This window comes from Mandrillus leucophaeus, unplaced genomic scaffold (genome assembly GCF_000951045.1).
Source record: "Mandrillus leucophaeus isolate KB7577 unplaced genomic scaffold, Mleu.le_1.0 Scaffold1, whole genome shotgun sequence".
NCBI lineage: Eukaryota > Metazoa > Chordata > Mammalia > Primates > Cercopithecidae > Mandrillus > Mandrillus leucophaeus.
Window position 1 is genome coordinate 1,623,567 of NW_012098097.1, and position 24,906 is coordinate 1,648,472.

The 24,906-nt window shown below is 37.2% G+C and overlaps 1 protein-coding gene across 4 annotated transcripts in view; it reads right to left on the minus strand.

Moving 5' to 3' along the window:
• The window catches only part of ABCA5 (ATP-binding cassette, sub-family A (ABC1), member 5), an 89,513-nt gene extending 66,153 nt beyond the window's left edge, over positions 1 to 23,360 (minus strand). For 2 of the 4 annotated variants that reach the window (XM_011982105.1, XM_011980663.1), the window contains exons 1-6: positions 10,470 to 11,785; positions 9,253 to 9,457; positions 5,288 to 5,449; positions 4,288 to 4,376; positions 2,728 to 2,957; positions 584 to 725 (exon numbers count right to left, since the gene is read on the minus strand). In XM_011982105.1, coding sequence (XP_011837495.1) covers positions 584 to 725; positions 2,728 to 2,957; positions 4,288 to 4,376; positions 5,288 to 5,449; positions 9,253 to 9,457; positions 10,470 to 10,571 — 930 coding nt within the window. In that variant the 5' untranslated portion in view covers positions 10,572 to 11,785. Of the gene's footprint in view, positions 1 to 583; positions 726 to 2,727; positions 2,958 to 4,287; positions 4,377 to 5,287; positions 5,450 to 9,252; positions 9,458 to 10,469; positions 11,786 to 23,230 lie in introns of those variants that run through there. The other 2 variants (XM_011982844.1, XM_011981373.1) reach the window with 2 other exon arrangements.
• Between the last annotated feature and the right edge of the window lie 1,546 nt (positions 23,361 to 24,906).

The window sequence follows — 24,906 nt, forward strand, 5'->3', positions numbered from 1 at the left end:
AATTATGTTCGTTATCTACAATTTATTATTTTAAAGAGCAGAAATGATAGCCAAAAAACAACTGACACAGGGTGGGCACATAAACCAATCAGAATGGAAGATGGAACCACTTAAAATAAAGGCTCGTTAAAACCCATCATTCAGCCAATATACCAAATGAATATCAAGACTGCTAAGGAGTTACATTTGCAAAGACATATCTTTAAAAATCATCATCGTGGAGCATAAATTAACTTGAAAGAGTAAGGATTTCATGAAGATTAACAAAAGTAGTCCAATACTCGACAGTCTTAATTATATACATCATTATATAAAGACAATAACAGATAGACTCAGAGGAGTTGTATGTGAAATACATCATATGACAAAAGCTAAATCTAAACCTAACACTATTTTGTAACGTTCCTAAAAATACAGGGATACAGTGATGCTACATCATTTATTTATTAAGTCACTTATCAATTACTTAGTAAAATCTGTCTTTCATGGCAAATTGACTATAAGTAAACTGAAGAAAAAGACTTTGCTATATTATCAAACACTTTGACAGCTCTTTATTCCTATCACAAGTTAAAATACTTACAGATGATAATCCATAAAGGAAAAAAAGCAGAAATATCACAATGCTGCTACTTTGAGGAAATAACAAAGAAGCTGTTGCAATGACTGCCATAAGAAGGGACATAAGAAAAATTAAACTTGTATATAGAAGAACCCAGGAAAGCCTAAAATGAGAATACAGATATATTTATGGTCAAATGCATAGGCTTAGACAGTTAAAAAATCATTTTAAACAAAATTTTAGATTTTAGTCATTTTATTCTTAAAATTAAGTCACTGTTCATTTCTGTGTATGCTTATGTATTGAAAATTAATAGTCATAAGTAATTTAAAATATAGTATTGGTTAAGTGATAGGTAAAAGGGTAATCTGGTAAAAAAAAAAAAAAAAAATGCTATCTTCCAGAGTTTAAAAAAAGCTTTCAAAATGAATAGTAATTCATAATTAATTTAAATCTAATATTCTCAAAAGTTCAATAGCACAGAACATCTCTGATTTTCTTAAAATGTAAGAGTTTAGTGAATCAAGATAACAATTCTCTTTATGGCATGTGCTACAATTAAACCTCTGATGGCTTCTGTAACTATAAACAATAAAGGCTACCTTACCTCACTAATCAATGACATAATTACTACAATTACACAATGTGAAATAAACAAGATCAGTAATGAATTCACTATTTTTACTCAAGACTTCTTTACAAATCAGAGCTCAATGGAACTGCTGCAGTATTTTTATTTCACACATTTTTTCAAGTTAGCTCAGGATTTGATGATGTCATAAAATCACTGAGTGAAGGCTAAAAAGGTAGCGAAATTATCAAAATTGAATCCATCATTTTACTGAGGCAAAACTGAGACCCTGAGAGAATGATTTGCCTAAATTCTTCCAGCTACCGGTTCTCCATAAAATACTTTAATAACCCAATAAATGTTAAAAACCAATCCATTGGCCAGGCACAGTGGCTCTTGCCTGTAATCCCAGCACTTTGGGAGGCCAAGGTGAGAGGATCACTTCAGGCCAAGACTTTGAGACCAGCCTGCACAACATGGCAAGACCTCTGTCCCTACAAAAAATTTAAAAATTACTTGGGCATGGCAGCATGCATCTGTAGTCCCAATTACTTGTCAGACTGAGGTGGGAGAATCTCTTGAGACTGGGAGTTGGAGGCCACAGTGACCCATGATCATGCTACTGTACTCCAGCCTAGGTGACAGAGCAAGATCCTGTCTCAAAAAAAAAATCCAAAACCAACAATTTCTAAAATAACAAATGAAAGAAAAACAAGCAAAGGACATATGTTATATACAATAATCCCATTATGTAAAGTGTGTAATTAATTGTTATATTGTAATTGTTATATTGTAATTGTTATAATTTAAAATGTGAAGTGTAAAAAAGTAAAAAAAGTGTAAAAAAGTAAAAAAAAAAAAAGTATAAAAAAAGTGTATAATTAATTGTTATATTGTAATTGTTATATAACCTTCCCCCCAGAACAAACTTCACTACATAGTGAAAAGAGTAAGGAAACTACACTTAGAATTATTTATAAAAATGCAAGACTTTGTAAAATTATCACTGTATAAAAATGCTGATACATTAAAGGTCACTAGTGAAAACATGTTTTACTCATTTCTTTCTCTAACATTATTTCCATATTCATCTTAATTCACCCAAGTAACTAAAACTTTCAAGGGAAAAAAGTCCATATACCACATACATAGACTTTAATCACTGTAATTAAATGTTTAATATTATATATATGCTATATTATGGAAGAACTGTAACAGGCAATTATTAATTTCTAATGTTTCAAGATTTCACATTTCCTGAACTCTGAAATACACAGAAAATATACATGGAGTATATTGAAATACTCTGAAATATACACGGAGTGTGCCCATGATTCAAACAAAATGTGAAATAAAATTTAAACACATATTGTCAACATAAGCTTTTGACATTCTTCATCTCTTATGTTAAATGAAGCCAATTAGTTGTTGAAACTTGTTGACTAATCTCAAATTCCAAGACTAAGGCGATCATTGTAAGAAAATAGGATAAGCACTTCATCAACTTAGGTAAATATCAAAATTACACTTTTGAAAATCTGTGTATTTAATACAATTTTTAATTACATTAAGTAATAAACGCTTAATAACATACCAAAAGGCAGTATCATGAAGTCCCATTATCTTTAAAAATTCTTTTATTTTTTTTTCTTTTTCTGCTACGATATGAATTGCCAAAAAGTATCCAAAAGGTGAAAATGCTATAACTAGGTATATTAAAATTACTCCTCGGGGAAAGGTATCTATTTCTACAACAGCAGTTTCTCCCATAATAACAGCTTTAGTTGACTCCAGCTCCTTCCAAAGAGAAACATTGGTCTTCAACTATAATTAGAAAATATAAATACATTAAATTAATTTAGTTATGATAGTAGCCCCTAGTAAAACGGGACAGCTATATCCCTAAATTTTGTCAATAACCTAGTACAAATACAATCCCCAAAAAGCTACATACCTGAAATAAAGGGAGTGACCTCAATATCATAATTCAGAGTAGAATATTGCTTTCAATTTATTCTAAAAGTATACCATAAAGTTTAAAGTTCAAAGTTGGCAAGTGTATAAATTTTGATTAAATAATTTGTCAAATAAAAATTGCACAATTATCATCTTAAGCAGACAATTAATTATATGTATCTTAGGAAAAATATACATTTTCAAAATTTAGGAATTTAGGAGTGATTATTAGTGCCATCATTCCTATGATTGTTTAAAAAATGTCCTTCTAAATACCATGCCCTTCTATTGCTTTAAAGTCTACATATGCAGCACATATAGCTCAAATAATAAAACTATTTATGCCACATAATACTTCTAACATCCCAGTTAATGCCTAAACTGAAATCTGTCCTGCCTATTCATCCAGTGTGGTCTGGGCTGTGGATGGCTAAAAACTTTGGCCAAAATACAAATAGGTGATATAACAACATAAATGTAATAGATCTGTATTTCACTATCTTTACCTTAAATTTCTGTATTATTGAATTTGTGCAACATTACATGTCCCTAATATGTTTATACTATACTGCAAAAGTTTACAAGACAATTCTACATAAATCATCTCATTTGGTTCTTACGACAATGCTGTCAAGTAAAGTATTATTATTATAGTCATTTTACTACATAGCAGTGTAACAACAAAGACAAGACTCCTGTTCAGATTTTGATTCCAGTTCTATCATTATTTATACATACTTTAAACATATAGTTAAGTAGAGAAGATGGTTGATATAGATTTTGACTTTACAATATTTTGCAGCACAGTAAATCTTGTAGCATAGTAAGTTCAATTAGAAAGAGCAAATGGAAAAAAAAAAGCCACAGATCCATACAGAACATGGAAGAATGAAATACGGTTAATTTGAATAGTTTGAATTCTAAGGTAACTTCATCTACTGCTATCTAGCCCAGACACAAAAGTAAGATTTTTAAAAATAAATTTCATGGCTAGTTTTTCTGCTAAAATATGAAACACAACAAAAAGTACCAAATCAGAAAATATGACTTCTTTTTTATCTTTTATCTTAAAGGAGTTGTAGTAAGTTACATATTTTGTACATTTGACAGTAGTCAAACCAAATACTACTGTAAAGAATTAGGAAATATTTATTTTAAAATGGTATAGTTTTTGTATTTCTTCCTTTATCATATTTACCTGTATAATGGCAGCATCTATGGATGCTTGTAAAACTGTGAAACCTGAGGACCAGTACTGAGCAGCCTCACATGATTTTGAACAGCCAGCTATGGGGGGAAGAATATGAGATCTAAGATGCTGTACAACATGCAAGTGCATTGTTTTAAAGATATTATATGGAGAGTTACCAAAATAATATAATCAATCAATCTCTACAGGACCAAAGAAATAAGCTATTGACTTTCAAAGGTAAATAATACCTATAAGATTTCTGATCATTTACTTGAAATTTTGAAATAAAAGTTACATGTGTTAGAATACTAAATAGTGAATGAATAAAAACGTAAAGAACGAAATTAATTGTAGTTATTTAAAACAAGTTACTTTTTTGTTTTAAAGTAAATCATTCTACATGACTTAGCTCCAAAGCACTTCCAGAAGCAAGGAAAAGTCAAAGTTAAGCAAACAGGAAAAAAGAATTTTCAGAAGGGCTTTTTGAAATAGTCACAAATTCAGTATTTAGCATAGTGACTTTAACAATGCTCAATATATGTTTGTGGTTGATAATATTTCTTCATAGGTTTAAACAACTAAAGGTTGTTTCCCATGTTTCAAATATAAAACTAATAAAGTTCACTACTAGAAGACCTTAAGATTTTAAAGATTTGTACATAACAAAGATTTTAAAATATTTTTACATAAGTAAAAACAATTACATGAAAAACCTAGAGATTTAGAAAGTCATATAACCCAAAATGCAATTTTGCTTTATGCTATTGTTTTTAATATATATAAGTGTATTAAATCAAAATGGATATATATAAAAATTTTTTATGTGTAGAAGTAGATAGGTATTTATAAATAAATATTTTTATGCTATACTTCTCAGTTTTCCTATTGGAACAAGTAAGAATAGTTGAAAATGCCAATATTGAACTATATCAAATTTCGACTATGAACTGCAAGCAGCAAAGATATGAATTTAATTGATCTTCAATGACTATATAGGGCTATTTACCTCTTGAATCCATATAAATAGAAGATACTGGAATCACATCAGGAAAAAAACGAAGTTCATAGGACATGGAGTCTTTGAAAACCACACCTACAAAGTTGCTGTGCTTAGAAAGACTGGATGTTAACATTTCTTTTTCATTTGTATATTCTTCAGTAATTATAACTGTAAGATATCATAACAATATAGTTAGCTCACAAATTAAAATACCATACTACAGTAGATCAGGTTTACAATTATTTTGATGAATGGAATATTTTATAAACACTTTTGCTATATTTGCTTCTTAAAAAATGAAGACAGGCCAGGCACAGTGGTTCAACCTGTAATCTCAACATTTTGGGAGACCAAGACGGGAGGACTGCTTGAGCTCAGAAGTTGAAGTCCAACCTGGGCAACATTGTGAGCTTCTGTCTCTCCAAAAAATAAAAAAATTAGCCAGGTGTAGTGGATGTGTGCCTGTACTTCCAGCACTACTTGGGAGGCGGAGGTGGCAGGATCATTTGAGCTGGGAGGTCGAGGCTGCAGTGAGCCATAATTGAGCAACTGCACTCCAGTTTAGGCAACAGAGTGAGACTATGTCTCAACAAAAAAAAGAAAAAGAAAAAGAAAAAAAGACACCGGGGCTGGGCACGGTGGCTCACGCCTGTAATCTCAGTACTTTGAGAGGCCAAGGCAGGTAGATCACAAGGTCAGGAGTTCGAGACCAGCCTGGCCAAGATGGTGAAACCCTGTCTCTACTAAAAATACAAAAGAAAAAAAGACAATTCTTCCAACAAAACAATAACAAATAATAAAATGGTACAAAGATGCAGACACTACTTAGCTGTCATTTGATTACAGAAATGTGTCAGTGTTACACTTATGTTATAAACATACGAAATATAGTATAAAACAATATGCAGAACTCATATTTCTGAAAGAAATTGCTGTTTCTCAAAACCTTAATGAATTATACTAATTTTAGGCAGCAATGAAATTATAAAAATTATTAGTAATGCAGTCCATTTATCTATCTTGAAGTAAAACTAAAAAATAACTTCGTTATTTTATTTTATATTTTTTTAGAGACAGGGCCTTGTTCTGTTGTCCGGGCTGTAGTGCATGGGATCTTGCACTCCAACTTCAGGGGTCAAGAGATCCTCACACCTCAGCCTCTGGAGTAGAGCTGGGTCTATAGACACTCATCACCATGCCTGGCTAATTTTTTGTTTTTAATTTTTGTAGAAATGAGGTGTCACTATGTTGCCCAAGCTGGTTTTGAACTCCTGGCCTCAAGTGATCCTCCCACCTCAGCCTCCTGACTAGCTAGTATTATAGGCGTGAGCCAACCACACCTGTACAAAAATAACTTTTTAGTAAATATATGAATTGTTTATTTTTAAATATTTCTTATAAAGAAAATTCCACAATCCTCAGAAACCAAATAGGCATTTTAGTAACTATGAAACAACTTCTCCTTAAATAAAAATAGTCATTCAAATCCAATATTGCTTGTTCCTTTCTTAGGAGATAAGTGGAAGAAATATTGTAATCACTCTTTCTCATCAGTTAAGACTAATTTTTAAATATTTTCTTGTAAGTTTTGTTTACAAGCAACTAATTTTCACTACAGAAGCTTCAAATATGTGGTGAAATGGAAAGGATATAGAATTAGTACTTAACTTCTTCATTTATTAACTGTGTGAGCAGATAGGCGATTTAAACTCTCAGACTTTAGTGTCCTCATCTACAATGCCTAGCTGATGATACTGGGTTGTTGTGAAGAACAAGTGAAGTAACAAACATCAAAATGCTTTGTAGGCTGGATGTGGTGCTTCACACCTATAATGCCAGTACTTTGGAAGGTGGAGGCAGGTAGATTGCTTGAGTCCAGGAGTATGAGACCAGCCTGGGTAGCATGGCGAAACTCCATCTCTACAAAAAATACAAAAATTATCCAGGTGTGGTGGTGTAAACCTGTACTCCCAGCTACTCAGGAGGCTGAAGCAGGAGTATCATTTGAGCCCAGGAGGCAGAGGCTGCAGTGAGCTGAGATCATGGCACTGCACACTAGCTTGACAGTGAGATCCTATCTCAAAAAAAAGAAGAAGAAGAAAAAAAATGCTTTGTAAAGTATTACTTAAATGTTAATTAATAGATTTTCCAGGCCTTTTAAGAGGGACAGGGAATTCCAGGATTTACATGAATAAACAGGGTGTTAGTTCAACATCCTACCAGTCAAGCTACGTATGTATACATAACCCATTTTCAGATAGTTCTGTTGTTAAAAAGACAGAAGTCTAAAAAAATGTATGTATATGTATACACTATTTTGGCATCTAAGTTAATATACACTGACTTATTTATTTATTTATTTATTTATTTATTTATTTATTTTTGAGATAGAGTGTTGCTCTGTCGCCATGCTCAAGTGCAGTGGCACAATCTCAGCTCACTGCAACCAACCTCCATCTCCCGGGTTCAAGCAATTCTCCTACCTCAACCTCCCAAGTAGCTGGGACTAAAGGCACCCACCACCACGCCTGGCTAATTTTTTTGTGTTTTTAGTAGAGACAGAGTTGCACCATGTTGGCCAGTCTGGTCTCGAACTCCTGACCTCAGGTGATCCGCTTACCTTGGCCTCCTAAAGTGCTGGGATTACAGGTGTGGGTCACCATACCCGGCCTCTTATTTCTTTGGTTTATATTCTTTCCTCCTACTCAGAATTACCAATGAATTTCATTTCAACATTTTTAATTAGCTTTTTGAGCTTATACACTAAATTCTCATGGTAATCTATACTACTTGTGCCTAATGTGATACACTAACATATAACAATAAGAAGTGTATTTAATCAAAATATTAAATAGAAATAACCAAAGAAAGAAACCAATGGAATAGGTTACTTGGCTTCTGACTGTATAATTAACACTTCCCATTCAATGATGTACTATCCAATAATGTGATGATATATAAGCTAATTACAACTATCCCATATAGCAAAAATTAACATGCTAATCTGCTATGTTCTACAATTCGGCACTTCATTGCTTAATCATTAATAGTATAAGAATTTCTGTCACTTTTTCCAGTTTTTGCTTTAGGTTCTCTCACAGCCACTTTAAGTTCACTGGAACTTCACTGCTTACACTGTTTTCTAGTTCACTTCTTTGTGAGAAGTGCACATTGAGAAAAAAGACTTAGGTGGCACTTTAGGTGGAGGCCAAGGGAGGAAGATCGTTTGAGCCCAGGAGTTGAGACCAACCTGGGCAACACAGCAACATCCCATCTCTACAAAAAATATATATATAAATAAGTAAAACAGAGTTAGGGACTTCACCATAGTCATAGTTGTAGTCTCCAAAGTTAGGTACTTCTTCAGTTTACACCACATACTTCTATAAACAAGCATGGTAAGCTGAAAAGGTGACTGCTTTACAATCTTCATCACATATTTCTAGCTTCTTTTTTAAATTTTTATTTTTTAGAGATGGGGGTCCCATTCTGTTGCCCAGAGTAAGGAGTGCTGGAATGAAGTGGCATGATCATAGTTCACTGCAGCCCCAAACTTCTGGGCTTACGGGATCCCCCCACCTCAACCTCTTGAGGTGGTGGGACTACAGGCAAATGCCACCACATTCAGCTAAACATTGCTAGCTTCATAATTATATGAAAGTCAGAATCAAAATGAAATAGCCCATCAAAGCTTGTATCTTAAACAAGTATACTTAAACTATTTTATAAATCGTCTAAGAATTAAATATAAAAGTACATAAAATATGCTTCCTACCACTAAGAATATAAAATAATTTTTCACAAGAAAAATAAGGCAACAGAATTAAATAACTTTAGTATTTTTATAAAACTATACTTTGGTGGAGCAACACATCTCTAAGTGTTAAGACTGCTATTTATTCAATAAAGCAAGTTGATAAATATTGAACAGGCTTAATATTATAAATAGAATATATATAAGCTCACAATACCATCAGGTAGATGATCAGCAGACACTTTTTGCATGATGCTGCTTGTAATATTAGTCACTGGAGTATATCCAAGAATTAGATTAGAAAGAGTAAGTTTGTCCATAGGATTAAGTTCTATATTAGGCACTTCTTCATATTTCTTATTTGGATGCATCATGCTAATTAATATTAACCAAAATAAAAAAAATAGTGGAAAAAGAATTTCCTACAATAAAAGAAACAAAGTGATTACAAAGTATAACGGCAGCAAAAATCATCAAGATTTATTTGCAGATAATATAATACTAAGAAAAAACAAGAAATTTGGTTGTCCTTTCTTATGAATAAAAAGTAAAAGCAATTCTATCCCAAAAGAATGATTGTGTTGAACACCTCATCAAACCCAACATGCATTTAATATGATTTTTTCCTTCGCATTTAGTTTTTCCGAAATATTTTAAACTTCAAGTCACATAATAAATTAAGGTAACATAAAAGATAATATTTAAACATCTTAGATTATTGACATAAAACACAATAAATTTACTCATATAATTTTATCTAAAGCAATTTACCAAACATCCCTATATGGAGTCACCATAAAAATGCCCTCATTCAATTCTGAATTAGAAATATACTTTAATTATACCTAAATGTACACTATTAAAACCACACTTAATTAAATTCTATGGTCAGTTTTAGGAGAAATGAGCTACTATATCACCTTGCTGTTTAATTATTTTACCAGTTTCAGGAGAAGATGAATAATATAGTTTCATCCTTTGAAATTATTACTAGCTGGTTAGCCAAAGTTCTTCCTTTCTTTTACCTTTATCAAAAGTAATGTATGCTGTGGGTACAAATTTGTGTCATAATATTAATACTCATGGGCAACTCAATCTAGACTCCAAAAAATACGAGGTTGTGGGGAATAAAACTCTGGAATCAAAGTTATTTTGGAATGTTAGTTCATGAAACTCAGGAAACACATGCCTAAAAGCTCAAAATGAAGCACAGATGTTAGAAATTAACTAAATGTAGAAATTATTATTAAAATTTTTAACATTTAGAAAGCATTAGGTAATTCAGTTATTTTTCTGTGGCTAACATGGCAAGCTTTTACTTTACAAGCAAAGAAAATAAAATTATAATAAAAATATATTTAGCAAAATAAATCATCGCTTCAAGATAGAACATATCAAGCAAAATAAACTGCAAGAAAGAGTTATTTAACTTACCTGAACACTACTCTTTTTGGTTCTGCATTTAATTAAGTAATTCTTCAGTAGGAGTGTTCTGGTCTGTCTCCAAACTCCCACCTCCCTAATTGCAGTGGACATGTTTTCTGAATAAACCTATTAAAGACGAAAAACAAACAAACCTGGAGCCACACAGTAAACTGCATGTAATTTTTAATGGCAAAACAAGCAGATGTTTCAGTCCCAGGTAAGATGGATTAAGCATACTCCAAGCTGTCTCTCCTAGGAAACTGGACAGAACGCATGGAGCAGCAATCTGTGGACTCTGAAAAGTAAACAAGGCATGTGAAATAGGGGAGACCACAACTTGAAATACCACCATATCAACAGTGGCACTTTTTCTCCTTTGGTATCTCCCGAACCGCCCACAGAGGCAGCCCCAGAAGAAGACTTAACTTTGAATTGAGGAATGGGCAAGGGAAGTCTTAATGCTCTGGGAGAACGAAGAAATAGCAAATCTTTTTTTCTTTTCTGAGTTCTCCTGTATCCCCACACGCAAGCAATCCCATGGTAACAGGGCCAGACTACAGTAACGAAAGCCTACCACAGCCAACACTCTGAGGCAGGAAAACCTTTCTCTCTATTCAATGGAGCTATGGTTGTAAGAGGATGAGGCCAATCCCTTTTGCTTTTCTTCTCTAACTCCTACCACTGGGCCCTGGATATGGTGGTTGCAGTTGCACAAGTGTGTAACACAATGGAGAAAATAAACACTAGCCCTCTGGCTGGAGGATGGAAAGAGCAGCCACAGGGAAGCAAAAAGTAGAAGGGGGAATAAATAGAAAGACAGCTCAGGAAAGCACCCTAAAAAGTTGTTTTGAATTCCTGTAATAACTCTCAAGCTGGACATACATAAATCCAATCCTATTAGTGTGATGAAGACTTGAGAAACTGAACTAACAGACAGACCACTGTCCAAATCCAGACTGTTCACTGCAAGGCACACACAAGACAGACCAAAAAGGTACTGCAAAAGCTTTTGAAAAATAAACTAAAATGACAACTACAGTTCAAAGAATGTGGGTAGAAACTTATGACCTGAACCTAACCTGGTTGACAGCCTGTTAAGAGAAAATATCAACATTTCCCATAGGTATTAACACAAAACTCAAAGTCTCATACAATCCAAAATTACACGGCAAATGAAGCAAGCAGAAAATAGCTGGCCAGGCACCGTGCCTCATGCCTGTAATTCCAGCACTTTGGGAGGCCGAGGCAGGCAGATCAAGAAGTCAGGAGTTCAAGACCAGCCTGACCAACATAGTGAAACCCCATCTCTATTAAAAATATAAAAATTAGCTGGGTGTGGTGGCATGCACCTATAATCCCAGCTACTCAGGAGGCTGAGGCAGGAGAATTGCTTGAACCCGGGAGGCGGAGTTTGCAGTGAGCCAAGATTGTGCCACTTCACGCCAGCCTGGGCGACAGAGCAAGACTACGTCTCAAAAAAAAAAAAAAAAATAGCAACTCTACTAAGAAAATAAAATCAAAGATACCAATGCTGAAATAACGCAGACTTTGAAATTATCTGATAAAACTTCTAAAGCAGCTCTTTAAGGGCTTCAGCACACAATCGGAAGTACTCTTGAAAGCAATGAAAAATAGAAAATCTTAGCAAAAAAACAAGACAGAAAGCAGAACCAAATGGAAACTTTAGAACACAAAATCATAATAAGAAATAAATACAAATGGAAATTTTAGAACAGAAAAACACAATAACAAAACTGATGGAGTGGCTCAAAAGCAGAATGACACAACAGAAAAAGAGCAAACTTGAAGATTATCAATAGGCATTATCCAATCTGAACAACACAGAGAAAAAAGGTATTTAAAAAATTAACAGTGCTTCAGAAAACTGAGTCAGGCTGGGCACGCTGGCTTACGCCCATAATTCCAACACTTTGGGAGGCCAAGGCAGGCAGATCACCTGAGGTCAGGAGTTCAAGACCAGCCTGGCCAACATGGTGAAATCCCTCTCTACTAAAAATACAAAAATTAGCCAGGCATGGTGGTGGGCACCTGTAACCCCAGCTACTGGGTAGGCAAGAGAATCTCTTGAACCCAGTAGGAGGAGGCTGCAGTGAGCTGAGATTGTTCCACTGCACCCCAGCAAGTGAGACCCTGTCTCAAAGAAAAAAAAAAAGAAAGAAAGAAAACTATGGGACAATAACAAAAAGTCTAACTTTCATATTATCTGATTTACAAAAGAAGAGGAGAATGCCAAAAAAAAAAAAATTTAAAGACTTAATGGCTGGAAACTTCCAATTTAGCAAGGGATATAATAAGTTTCAAGAAGCTTGGTGAAGTCCAGAAAACATAAAGAAAATACATGCCCATACACATTATAATTAGACTGCTGAAAATTAAGATGATAAAAAATCTTGAAAGCAGTCAGAGAACAATGATGTGTTACCTACGGAGAATTATAATTTGAATGAGAGCAGAGTTCTCATGAGAAACTGTGGAGAAACTGGAATACATTGCTGGTGGGGAAGCAAAGGGTTCAGATGCTGAGAAAAACAGTTTGGCAGTTCCTCAAAAAGTTAAACATAGAATTACCATATGACCTCACAATTCCACTCCTAGGTATACACCCAAAAGAAATGAACATAAGGACTCAATTGAGTACATGTTCACACACATTCACCGTAGCGCTATTCAGAATAGCAGAAAGGTGAAACAGCCCAAATACTTATCAACAGATAAATGAACAAATTGTGGCATATACATACACATATTATTCAGCCATAAAAAGGAATGAAGTGGCCAGGTGCAGTGGCTGACGCCTGTAATCCTAGCACTTTGGGAAGCCAAGGCAGTAGATCACTTGAGGTCAGGAATTTGAGACCAGCTTGGCCAACATGGCAAAACCCCATCTCTACTAAAAAAAAAAAAAAAATACAAAAATTAGCTGGGCATGGTGGCACGTTCCTGTAACCCCAGTTACAGGAGACTGAGGCAGAACTGCTTAAACCCGGGAGGCAGAGGTTGCAGTAGCTGAGATCGCACCACTGCATTCCAGCCTGGGCGTCAGAGCAAGACTCTGTCTCAAAAAAAAAAGGAATGAACTACTGCTACATGCTACAATTTAAATCAGTGTACAAAACATTATGTCGAGTGAAAGACTAAAAAGGTCAAATATTATATGACTCCATTTATATGAAACTTCCAGAAAAGATAAATGTAGGGACAGAATGCCAACTGGTGATTGTCAGAGGCCAGGGAGAGTAAAGAATGAGGAGAAAGTGCTTACAAGGTAAGGAGTTTTACTTTGGAAATAAATTTTATCTTAACAAATTACTTAAAAAAGTAAAACTGAATGATCTAAATCATTGTAACTATCACAGGTCCAGTATCCCTCCTCCAGGGTACTTTTACCCTTTGAAGATCCTTGAAATCCTTTCTGCCTGTGTACCTCTGCTGGAGCTATCTCGATTCTTCAAAGAGGTTTCATTCCAGCTGAACTCAAAATAGAAGTGGTCAGAGCCTCAACTGCAATGTCCACGGCGCCTATTCAAATACACTCGACCCAGTAACCTAGGATCTCTGCATACCAAGAATTGCTGAGAAGGTAGCTTAGGGGAAATAACAACAACAACAAAAATCCTGTTAAACCTTCCAGAGAAATTGCTGTGCCTTGTTTTAAATAAACCTACCTAGTGGGGCCACTGATATAACTCTCCTCCAAAACAAGGACCATCTGTTCCAAGCTGGCGGACTGTCTACACCTAGATAAAGAAAACTCACAGTTTTTTTTTTTTTCTTTTTTTGAGATGGAGTCTCACTCTTTTGTCCAGGCTGGAGTGCAGTGGCACGGTCTCGGCTCACTGCAACCTCCACCTCCTGGGTTCAAGCAATTCTCCTACCTCAGCCTCCCGAGTAACTGGGATTACAGGCGCCCGCCACCATGCTCAGCAAATTTTTGTATTTTTGGTAGAGACAGGGTTTCACCATGTTGGTCAGGCTGGTCTCAAACTCCTGACCTCAGGTGATCCACCTGCCTTGGCCTCCCAAAGTGCTGGGATTACAGGTGTGAGCCACCGTGCCTGGCCCACAATTTTTAAGAGGCAGTTTGTCTTTTCCAGTAAATATATATAATTAAAGTTTGGCTTAAATGAGCATCCTCTTTATACGCACAGAAGGAAGACTAGAAAGAATTTTTAAATTGGCAATGAAATTAAAGACAACGTTTATTTTCTTCATGCTTTTTTCCTATGTATTACATAGTAAAAAAAAGTCATTAAACAATTAGACATACTGTAAAAATATTAAATGAGTAAATTAAAAACAGCAAAACAAAAGCAGTCAAGAATAGAAGATATATTAAAATAAATTATTCCAGCATTCTGTTCCAAGGCATCTGTAACCTGTGGAGTAGACACCATGAGCAAAGCTTACCCTCCCGAATTGAAAAAATGTATGGGCAAGAAGTTATCACTGAAAATTAAGTGGTGGCAGACAAGCCCAAGGAATATTGCAGGAATCTGATCCCTTTATGAATCTTGTGATAGATGAATGTGTGGAAATGGCAACTAGTGGGCAACAGAACAACACTGGAATGGTGGTAATGTGAGGTAATAGCATCATCATGTTAGAAGCCTTGGTACGAATATAAATAATGGCTGTTCATCAGAAAAACCCATGTCCCCCTCTCCAAAGGGCCTGTTTTACTATGATGTAAAAATTAGGTCATGTACATTGTCATATTAGACTCTTTGTTAAATCAACTTCTATAATAGTCAATAAATTCTTCTAACAGTCTCAACTTACATCACATTTGGTAAAGAATTGATAATAGGAAGGAAGGAAGGAAGGAAGGAAACTGTACTCATTCAAAAATTATTTGCTACAATACAAACATAGAAATACTAACCTAATGCAGCATGAACATTCTCAAGTTACCTGCCAAAACACATTGATTTCGTGAATGCTACTAAATTATTAATCCAATTTGAATGCTGGATGCTTAACTCTTCATTTTTATATAACAGACTCATAGAGTAGATGGATTCACAACATTTTTCCTTTTTTGGCAACTGCTTCCTGAACTCAAGGTTGAGTCTCTCAGGGCCTTGTCTAAAGAACCTGCCCACCCACTCCACCTCTCATCAGAACTTTTTAAAGCAAAACTAAACCAACTCCCCAAACACCATCCTAACACACACAAACCATCATCACCACCACCACCACCACCACCACCACCAACACTACTAGTACTCTCGAGCTGTGTCAGTTAAAATTTCTCTTGGCAGAATTAACTAAGAGACCCACAGACGGGATGGAAGTCAAGGAAACTGAATTACATGAATGGCAACATTTAAGAAAGAAAGTTTATACATTCTTACTCAAAGCTTTCTTCTAATGTACCACACCTACTATGCTCAAAACTTGATTTTTCTTCCTTGGAGTATGTGAAATGCTCTATTATCTTCCCAATATATTTTCATTTTCACTTAAGCTAACTAGTCTCAGATTTTATTTCTTGCAAAAATCATCTTAATCAATATTACAAAGGCACCAAAATTAACAAACACAAGAACTAACAATGCACAAAGTAGTATAGGTTAAGAGTACGACCTCTGAGGCCAAACCAACTAAACATGAATTCTGCCTCTGCTACACACTAACTTTGAGACCTTGGGCAAGTTATTTAATGTTTTTGTGCCTAAGTTTTATTATCTGTAAAATACAGCAATAACAGTATCTACCTCTTCGGGTTGTTAAAATGACTAAAAGAATTAATACATGTAAAGCTGAAAATGGTGCCTTGTACATGGCAACTAATTATACACGTTGATCATGACTGTGCATAAAAGTATAACTAACATCCTTAAAAGAGTAATAGAGAATATCATATTCTTGGAACAAGAGCAAGACAATTAAGAAAAAAGCAATTACAGAACTTAGAAATGAAATAAACTGATAGAAATAAAAAAGCACTAAAAGATGGGATGAACTTCATTTAAAGATAAATTAGAGAGCTAAATTGAAGACCGAGTCAAAGAAATCCTACAGAATGAACTGTAAAATGACAAAGAGAAAAAAATGATGAAAATATAAACTCTGCCATCAAATTATACCAATGACTCAGTATTATGACCGACCTCAACAACCTGATTTTTCTTATACTCAAAAGCTTTAGTCTAATCATATGAAAATATTAAATTTCAATAATCTTGAGCTTCAATTCAAGTTATTGAAACAAACAAACAAAAATCCTTCCAAACCCATCTGATTGCTGGTTTTCTTCACAGTATGAAATACATGGTTTAGCTGTTTGATTGAAAAGAATGAAACATTCTTAACATTAATTCTGCATAATTAAACTTTATTGTTGATCTAAAACAGAAACTTCAAAGCTATAGTCAGGTCTTTGTAAACTGACCCAACAATGTACCTATTCACCCTCCTCTTTGCCTGCTGCATCTTCCAACCCCTGAGTCCACAGTGTCTAAGCAGGCCCAATTTGAAAAGGGATATGGGGAATAAATAGTAAGCACTGGTCTGTATAATAATGTAAACACTAACTCTACCCTATAAATTCTTTGCAAATGATGAGATGCTGGGGAAAATATCTGGCTTCCTTTTCAAGTGTTGAGACCACAACGTCTCTGAGAATTAATACCTGTCCTTTGGGAAGAAGAAAGAGAAACAAGATAGAATAAAAAAAGGGGTGACTACAATCCTCACTGATATGGTAATCACAAAGGCCCTTCTCTTCACCCCATCCTCCACTGTTTTGCAGGGTCTGGAATCCCAAAGGACAATACTGACTAGCCTAACAGGGAGTTAGGGTAGGAAAACTGGGATGAAGGAAGCATGTCGGAAGGCAGTACTCTTCTATAGTGACAAACACCCAAAAATAAAGGGTTAATACCTTGAGATGGGAGCAACTCTTGTGGATGAAAGAATGAGGTTTCCAGAAAGAAAGGTGGAGATCCACACAGCAGAGGTGACATGAAAGTGGTGTTCCTGACAGAAGCGTATATCTGAAAACAGGGCTGCAAAGTTACAAATGAGGCATGACCAAAAAGGGGACCTTAGGAAGGGTCTGACTTATCAGGTGCCTTTTCTTGGGATACAAGAAACCCCATATTTAGCATGGAGCTATACATTTCCTCTTTCTATACTAAAATTCCAAAATTTTATAGCTTTATGTGATGGTTTTGGAAGAATAAAAGAAAAAGGCAGTAAAAAGATGCTTGGCCTGCCTCAAGTTTAACTGTTCAAGTTTAATTGCCTCTAAATGGGAACAATCCTACAGACAATATCTAGGAGTGCACTCACTAGCACCTGAGTTAACACAAGACCAAAACAGAATTTATATGGTTCCAACTCAAAATCGTACCAATGAAATACTTTAAAAACTCTTTAACAAAGGCAGTGCTTAGCTGTTAAAGAACAATGGCACAAAGAGAAATAAGGGTTCAAAATTTAAAAAAAAAAAAAAGTTATTTTCCATAGTTCCACAGCATACCTGAGAATGTGCTAAGTTTATTGTAGGGCTTTAAATAATAATTAGGTGAGTTTTAAACACCTAATATTTCTAAAGATTTAATCAAATTTAACTTTCCTAGATAAATAATTTCCTATATAATTTATACTAAATCCAATAAATTGCAAGAAAATTGAAAGCCCACTAAAGCCCATCTTCCTCTTCTAATGTATTAATTGACTTAAAGACCAGGAGTTGCAAAATCCAAATTTCAATATCAAAAATTCACTTCTTAATTTATCTTAAAACTACTGGTTACTATGGCCAGGCATGGTGGCTCACGCCTGTAATCCCAGCACTTTGGGAGGCTGAAGTGGGAGGATCACGAGGTCAGGAGATCAAGACCATCCTGGCCAACATGGTGAAACCCTGTCTCTACTAAAAATACAAAAATTAGCTGGGTGGGGTGGCGGGCACCTGTAATGCCAGCTACTCAGGAGGCTGAGGCAGAAGAATCGCTCAAACCCAGGAAGCGAAAGACATCATGCCACTGCACTCCAGCCTGGCAACAGAGCGAGACTCCGTCTCAAAAAAAAAAAAAAAAAAGTACTGGGTTACTACATTCCAAGTCCTATGGAACATATTTCACATCACTAAAAGTAATAAAAATGTATATAACCTTTAGAAATAATTGTTAGAGAAAAATTATTTAGGATGCATGAGTTTAATTAAAATAAGAAATTTGAAAGCTATAAAGTATTTTTTAAAATTACTTAAAATTTTAAGGTAGTCCTACTATTATACTTACTGCCTTTGTTAAAAGCAGTGCTTTCCTCTCTCTTCCCCTGCCTCCCCCGGAAAATCCATCACTTATCTAATGATACCATTATCTCCAAATATTTTTAGTTAGCAAAACAACTCACTGCACAGCAGAGGAGGTACTAAATATCTGTGGAATAAACAATCCATTTATTATGTAGCAGGTAAAATAACTTTAAAATTTTTAAATTATTTTCATAGAGACATAATTTTAAAACATATCCATGTTTATTTCTGTGAGAAATGAATTAAGATTATACTCTATAAAATAAATAAGTTGAGTCATCCTGATGTTTAGAGCCATCCTGATAAGAAACGTGGTCAGTCACCTTCATAGTATCCTTAAAAGATTTCCAGAAAGGCTAGCTGAAAATACATTCCCTACCTCCAACAAATGACTGTTAGAGGTTACTTCACATCCACCTAAGCAGATGTAACAGAAAATGGATAGTCTGTCTACGTGGGGGTTCTAAACGTCGTTTGGCACTGAGGAAGGTTGACTTTAGAGACTGGGTCATGAAGCTTCACCTCTTAATTACTGACCTTTTGTTATATATGAAATTCCTTCCTTATTTTCTTGTTTCTAGCTCAGACAAGATGGTGCCAGGGATAAAAGACCCCTTGACTGTGATAAAAGACCCTTTGACCATTACATCCTTAATGTGAAATGTTAAATATACCCTTCCCCAAAACAGAAACACTGCCTATAACTAATTGAATTGCTCTAACTATGCACTAACCTTGTATGAAAAATGATGTAACCCTGTTAAGCATCCCCAGGTCTTGCCTATATAAAGGACCCTCAAATCTCTCCACTTTGGAGCATTTACCCCATCCTTTAGGAGTCTGTGTCCTCCTGTGTGACCATCCTCAAATTTTGTGCTCAACTAAGCTCAATTTTTAATCACATTGCCTAAATGTCATTATTAAATTGACATGGAGCTGATTATCACTCCTGTGTTTTACCTCTATACCCAGTAAATATAACTGCAGTAACTATACCCTGTCACCATTATTTATGTACATATTTTCATCTTGAACTTGACCATGAGCTCCTCGATGAAAAAAAAAACACTGTCTTATTTATCTTTGCTTCTCTACCACCAATGGAAATATCATAACCAGGATCATCTTACCACAGATTCCTTTATTAAGGCTTCCTGAGAGTCCTTAAAGATCAAGGATGTGCAAACTATGATGAAAGAGGTGGGGGCTAAATCCAATCCTCAGTCTGTTCGGCACAGCCCAGGAGGAACACTGTTTCTACATTTTTAAATGGTTGAAAAAAAAAAGAATAATATCTTGTGACATGCAAAAATTATGTGAAATTCAAATTTCAATGTCTATAAATACAGTGTTATTGGAATACAGCCATGCTCATTCATTTATGTATTATCTATGACTGCTTTTGTGCTACAACAGTAAAGTTACTGAGACAGAGACCATACTGTCTGCAAACCCAAAATATTTACTATGTGGCACTTTACAAAAAGAGTTGGCCAACTCCTGCAGAAAGGAAGAAGGGGGGAAGTGAGAAAAGTGGCATATTCACTTAACATTTACCGAAGGATTTATGCATCCAACATTACGAGGCAAAAAAAAATAAAGTTAGACACTGTCACTAACATTGCAGAGAGATAAAATTTAATGTAATGTGATAAGAGAGAAAGAGCTTGGAAAGGAGTGGAATGGAATGTCCAGGCAGAAAGAAAAGAAGGGTAAAGCTAGACTCTCAAACAAAAGGACTTGCCTTTTGTGAAGAACAGGGATACCTGCCATATGGCAGAGGCATAAGGCAAAGTGAACTGGAGCAAGGGATGCGAATGTATGTTCTAGATAATACGGTAAAGGCAGGCATTGGGAATGGATTATGAAGTTTCTGATATCCAAAATTAGACACTCTAATTTGTGCACTCATATCTGTCCTCTACTGTAGTTTTCACACCTACGGGTCATGTTTAATTTCCTAGCAATCATATATTTCACTAGTCCATCACTCTCTCAGTCCCCAAATCTCCAAAGCTTCCATCTGTAGGAACACCCTCAGATTATGACCTTGAATCCTACTTTACTGAGAAAACTGAAGCAATTAAAAGAGATTTCCAAAATTCACCACAAAGTAATATTATACATTTCAACAATGTGCCATTTCAGCTTAAACTGGAAGACTGATTTCATTACAACTCTGAGCCACAAGAACTTAAATGCCATCTGGTATTAGCTATACTTTAAAACTAAGATTTTTTTGGAATGAGAAATTAGAAACATATCCGGCACATGAAATAAACGCCTGCCTAGCTACATCATTTGCTTCTCAATCAATAAAACAAAAGCACTATAAAATATGCCTTTTAACTTAAAAAGGGATAAATTATAAATGCTCTCATCTTCTCTATCGCTTTAAAATTTACTGAAAGGTGGTGCAATAACAAAACAAAATGCAGTCAGGTGCAGTGGCTCACGTGGCAATCCCAGTGGGAGGATGGCCTGAGCCCAAGAGTTCAAGATCTACCTTGGCAACATGGAGAAACACTGTCTCTACGAAAAAAAAAAAAAAAAAATAGCCAGGTGTAGGGGCACAGAACCGCGGTCCCAGCTACTCAGGAGGCTGAGATGGGAGGATCACTTGAACCTGGGAAGTTGAGGCTGCAGTGAGCCAAGATCCTGCCACTGCACTTCATCCTGGGTGACAGAATGAGACACCCTGTCAAAAAAAAAAAAAAAAAAATGCTAGTTGTCAACATAATTTAACCAAAATTTTATGACAGTGTTTCTTGCTAAAGGAGAAAATAACAATGCAATGGTACACAGAGGACAAGTCATCCAATAAATTTTCTTATACATAATAGGTTCCTAAAAGCTTGCCCTTAAAACTATTTTTAATCCAACTAATTTACGTACTAGAAAAGTTATGACTTAGTACGGTATCATAAAATTCTTTTATACAATCACCTTCTCAACTAAACTCAAGGACAGAGATTATAAATTATATTCATATCAGTACGGTACTCTTGGCACATAATATAGTATCTGGAATGTAAAAGACATGCAACAAACCAGCCTGGGCAATATAGCAAGACTTCATCTCTGAAAAACAAGTAAAAAATTAGCTGGGCACATGACACACGCCTATAGCCCCAGTTATTCAGCAGGATCCCTTGAGCCCAGATGTTCAGGGCTGCAGTGAACTTTGATCGCACCACGGCACTCCAGCCCAAGACCCTGTCTCTTTAAAAATAAAAGACATGCAATAAACATGGAACGTACTAATAAATTTGCTCTTATAGTGAATGTAAGATTTCCTTACACTAAATCTGTTTGAAAGGAAATACACTCAAACAGGGCATATTCAAAGATTAACACCTCTTTAGTTGGATTTTAACACAAATACCCACAAAGCCCTAACTGCCCTAATAATGTTCCCTCCTATGGAGTCTTCCCTAAAACACATATAATATTGCTCTTCGGGCAAACACAAAATATAGTGGATAAAGCACCAGAATTAGAGTCTGGCATCCCAATTCCATCCTTTACTAGTTGAGACCTTAATAAGTGGCTTACCCTCTTTGAGGCCCATTCTCCACATCTGCCCAATTAGAATAACCCCCTCCAACCCTACAGGGATGCTGTCAGAATTAAAAGAGCTAACACCCAGCCTGGCTCAAAGCTGTAGTCCAGAAAATACTGTTCTTCCCTTAGATTCCTTCAGAACGCCCTCGTAGAATGTAAACGTGGTTATTATCTTCATTATTTTCGGACTTATTTATCTAAAACGTAAATCAAAGCCTAAGGAGCCCAGGTGAAACCCTCCTTCAGCTTAATAGCTCCAGCCTGCCCAGCTTTCCGATCCAATTAAGTATTTCCATGCCTGGAGCTCCTATTTCCACGCCTGGAGCTCCTATTTCCATGCCTGGAGCTCCTATTTGTGTTTTAGGATCAGGGAACTTCCCTCCCAAACTGTGTCATGAGATCTGCGCATTTTCTTCTCACTGAAACTCCTTTTAACACACAAGGTAATGATCCGCGCGTAACCTCGCGGGGAAGAGCAAGCGCTCATTACCCAGCTGTTCAGAAGGAAATTTACATCAATATTTGTTTTCCCTCTCTCCCTGACGCCGCTGAGGGTGGAACGACAGCGTCCAGGCAAAGGCAGTGTCCCGATGTCCCACGGCCGGACCCGGTCCCGGGTGAGCTTCGCGGAGCCCCCGCCCCAGGGCCCCGACCCCTCACGTCCGAATCCTGGGCGCTCCCACCGCATCCCCGAGGTTGGCAACCCGCGCTTCTCGGGAGCCGAGAGAGGTCCGTTTCCCTCAGCTCGCCGCCTCTGCCCGCTTCCGAGCCCGCTTCACCCCACACCTCAGACGCCGAACTCCCCTTCCCTCCCCGCCGCCCCTCGCTGGCCAGCCCCTCCTCGACCCCACAACTCCCCAAGGGACGGCCGTCCCAGGCTTGCCTCAAGCGCCGACGCCCGCGACGCCCTCCTCACCTCAGGGCCGGATCCGCAGCGCTGTCAGGCCTGAACGCGCTCAGTCTGTTGACTCAGCGCGGGTGACCCAACTGGGATCTGTGCGAGGGCGCGGCCGCGCGCACCCGCGCGCTCCTGGCGCAGGCAGAGCAGGCAGCGCGCCGGCCAGCTAGGGAAGCTCGCGGCGCGGAAGTCGCGCCCCGCCTCCTGCAGAGCGCACCTGAGGGCGGGGCTCCTAGAAAACGGCGCTCCTCGTACGGGCGCGTCTCAGACGCTCGGCCCTGCGCGTCCCGGCGCACGCAGGCAAGCATCGCGCCCGGAAGAGGAGCGCGCCTGAGGGTGGGGCAAGCGGTGGTGAGCGGGGGCGCGCGGCTGCCCAGGGCCCCTGAGCCACAAGAGTCGGGCCTCGTGGCTGTTCCCCAGGGCCTTCCACGCCTGGGATCGGGGATTTCGCCACGCTCTTTCTAGAGGCGCGGGCAGAAACCATGGGCTCGGGTCTCAGTGGTAAACCTGCCGCCTCTTAGCGGGTGACCTTGGCCCACTGCCCTCTCCTCATCTGCCTCGCCCAGTCACGTCTCCTCTTAAGCATCCTTGCGCTCTGTCTCCTGGCATTTGGATGGGCCTCTCTGAGCGCGTTTTGAGTCCTCCGCAGCCCCTCTTCCTCCCGCCGCAGCATCTGGAGTTGTGTGGCCCCGTTTCCCTAACTCTTGCCTCCCCTCCCCAGCCTCCTCATTCGCCCTCACACCCCGACCTGGGACGTCCTCCTATTGAGGGTGCCTGTAGTTCGCGGAGTGTCCTCATCAAAGTCTGGGAATGCGGCAGATGCTGAATTTGCCAAATGGCCTGAGACACATGGCAGCTGTGAGAGACTGGATACTGCACTTACTTTGCTAAAAATATCTAGTGTTTTGAGTTTCGTTACTCAAAGTGACCTAAATGGGGTCAAAAGTTATTAACACTGACATTACGTATTTTCCTCTCCAGATTTCTGTATAGTCACATTCCCTTGCAGAAAGACTTTTTTTTTTATTCTGTCAATCCTGTGTACATCACGTATTTTTTTTTTTTACTTGTCTTTGTTTTCTCTGCTTCTCGAATTTAAACCAGATCTCCCCAACATACATTCTGCTTTCTAAATTCTTAGGGGGGGAAAAAAACAAGGAATCAAGTGTTACTTATGGAATATGAATTAAATAGAAAATTCAAAGAGGTTCGTCAGAATCCTTGATGGTTAAAACAGCGGTCCCCAACCTTTTCAGCACCAAGGACCAGTTTCATGGAAGACAGTTTTTTCCGCGGGAGGGAGGATGGTTTGGGGATGATTCAAGCACATTATGTTTACTGTGCACTTTATTGCTACTATTACTACCTTGTAATATATAATGAAATAATTATACAACTCACCGTAATGTAGAATCAGTGGGAGCTGTGAGTTTGTTTTCTTGCAACTAGGCAGTCTCATCTGGGGCTGATGGGAGACAGTGACAGATCATCGGGCATTAGATTCTCCTAAGGAGCACACAACCTAGATCCCTCACGTGCAGTTCACAATAGGGTTCTCACTCCTATGACAATCTAATGCCACTGCTGATCTGACAGGAGACGGAGTTCAGGCCCTAATACCAGCCATGGGGGGCAGCTGTAAATACAGATAAAGCTTCACTCACTTGCCCTCCACTCACCTCCTGCTGTGCTGC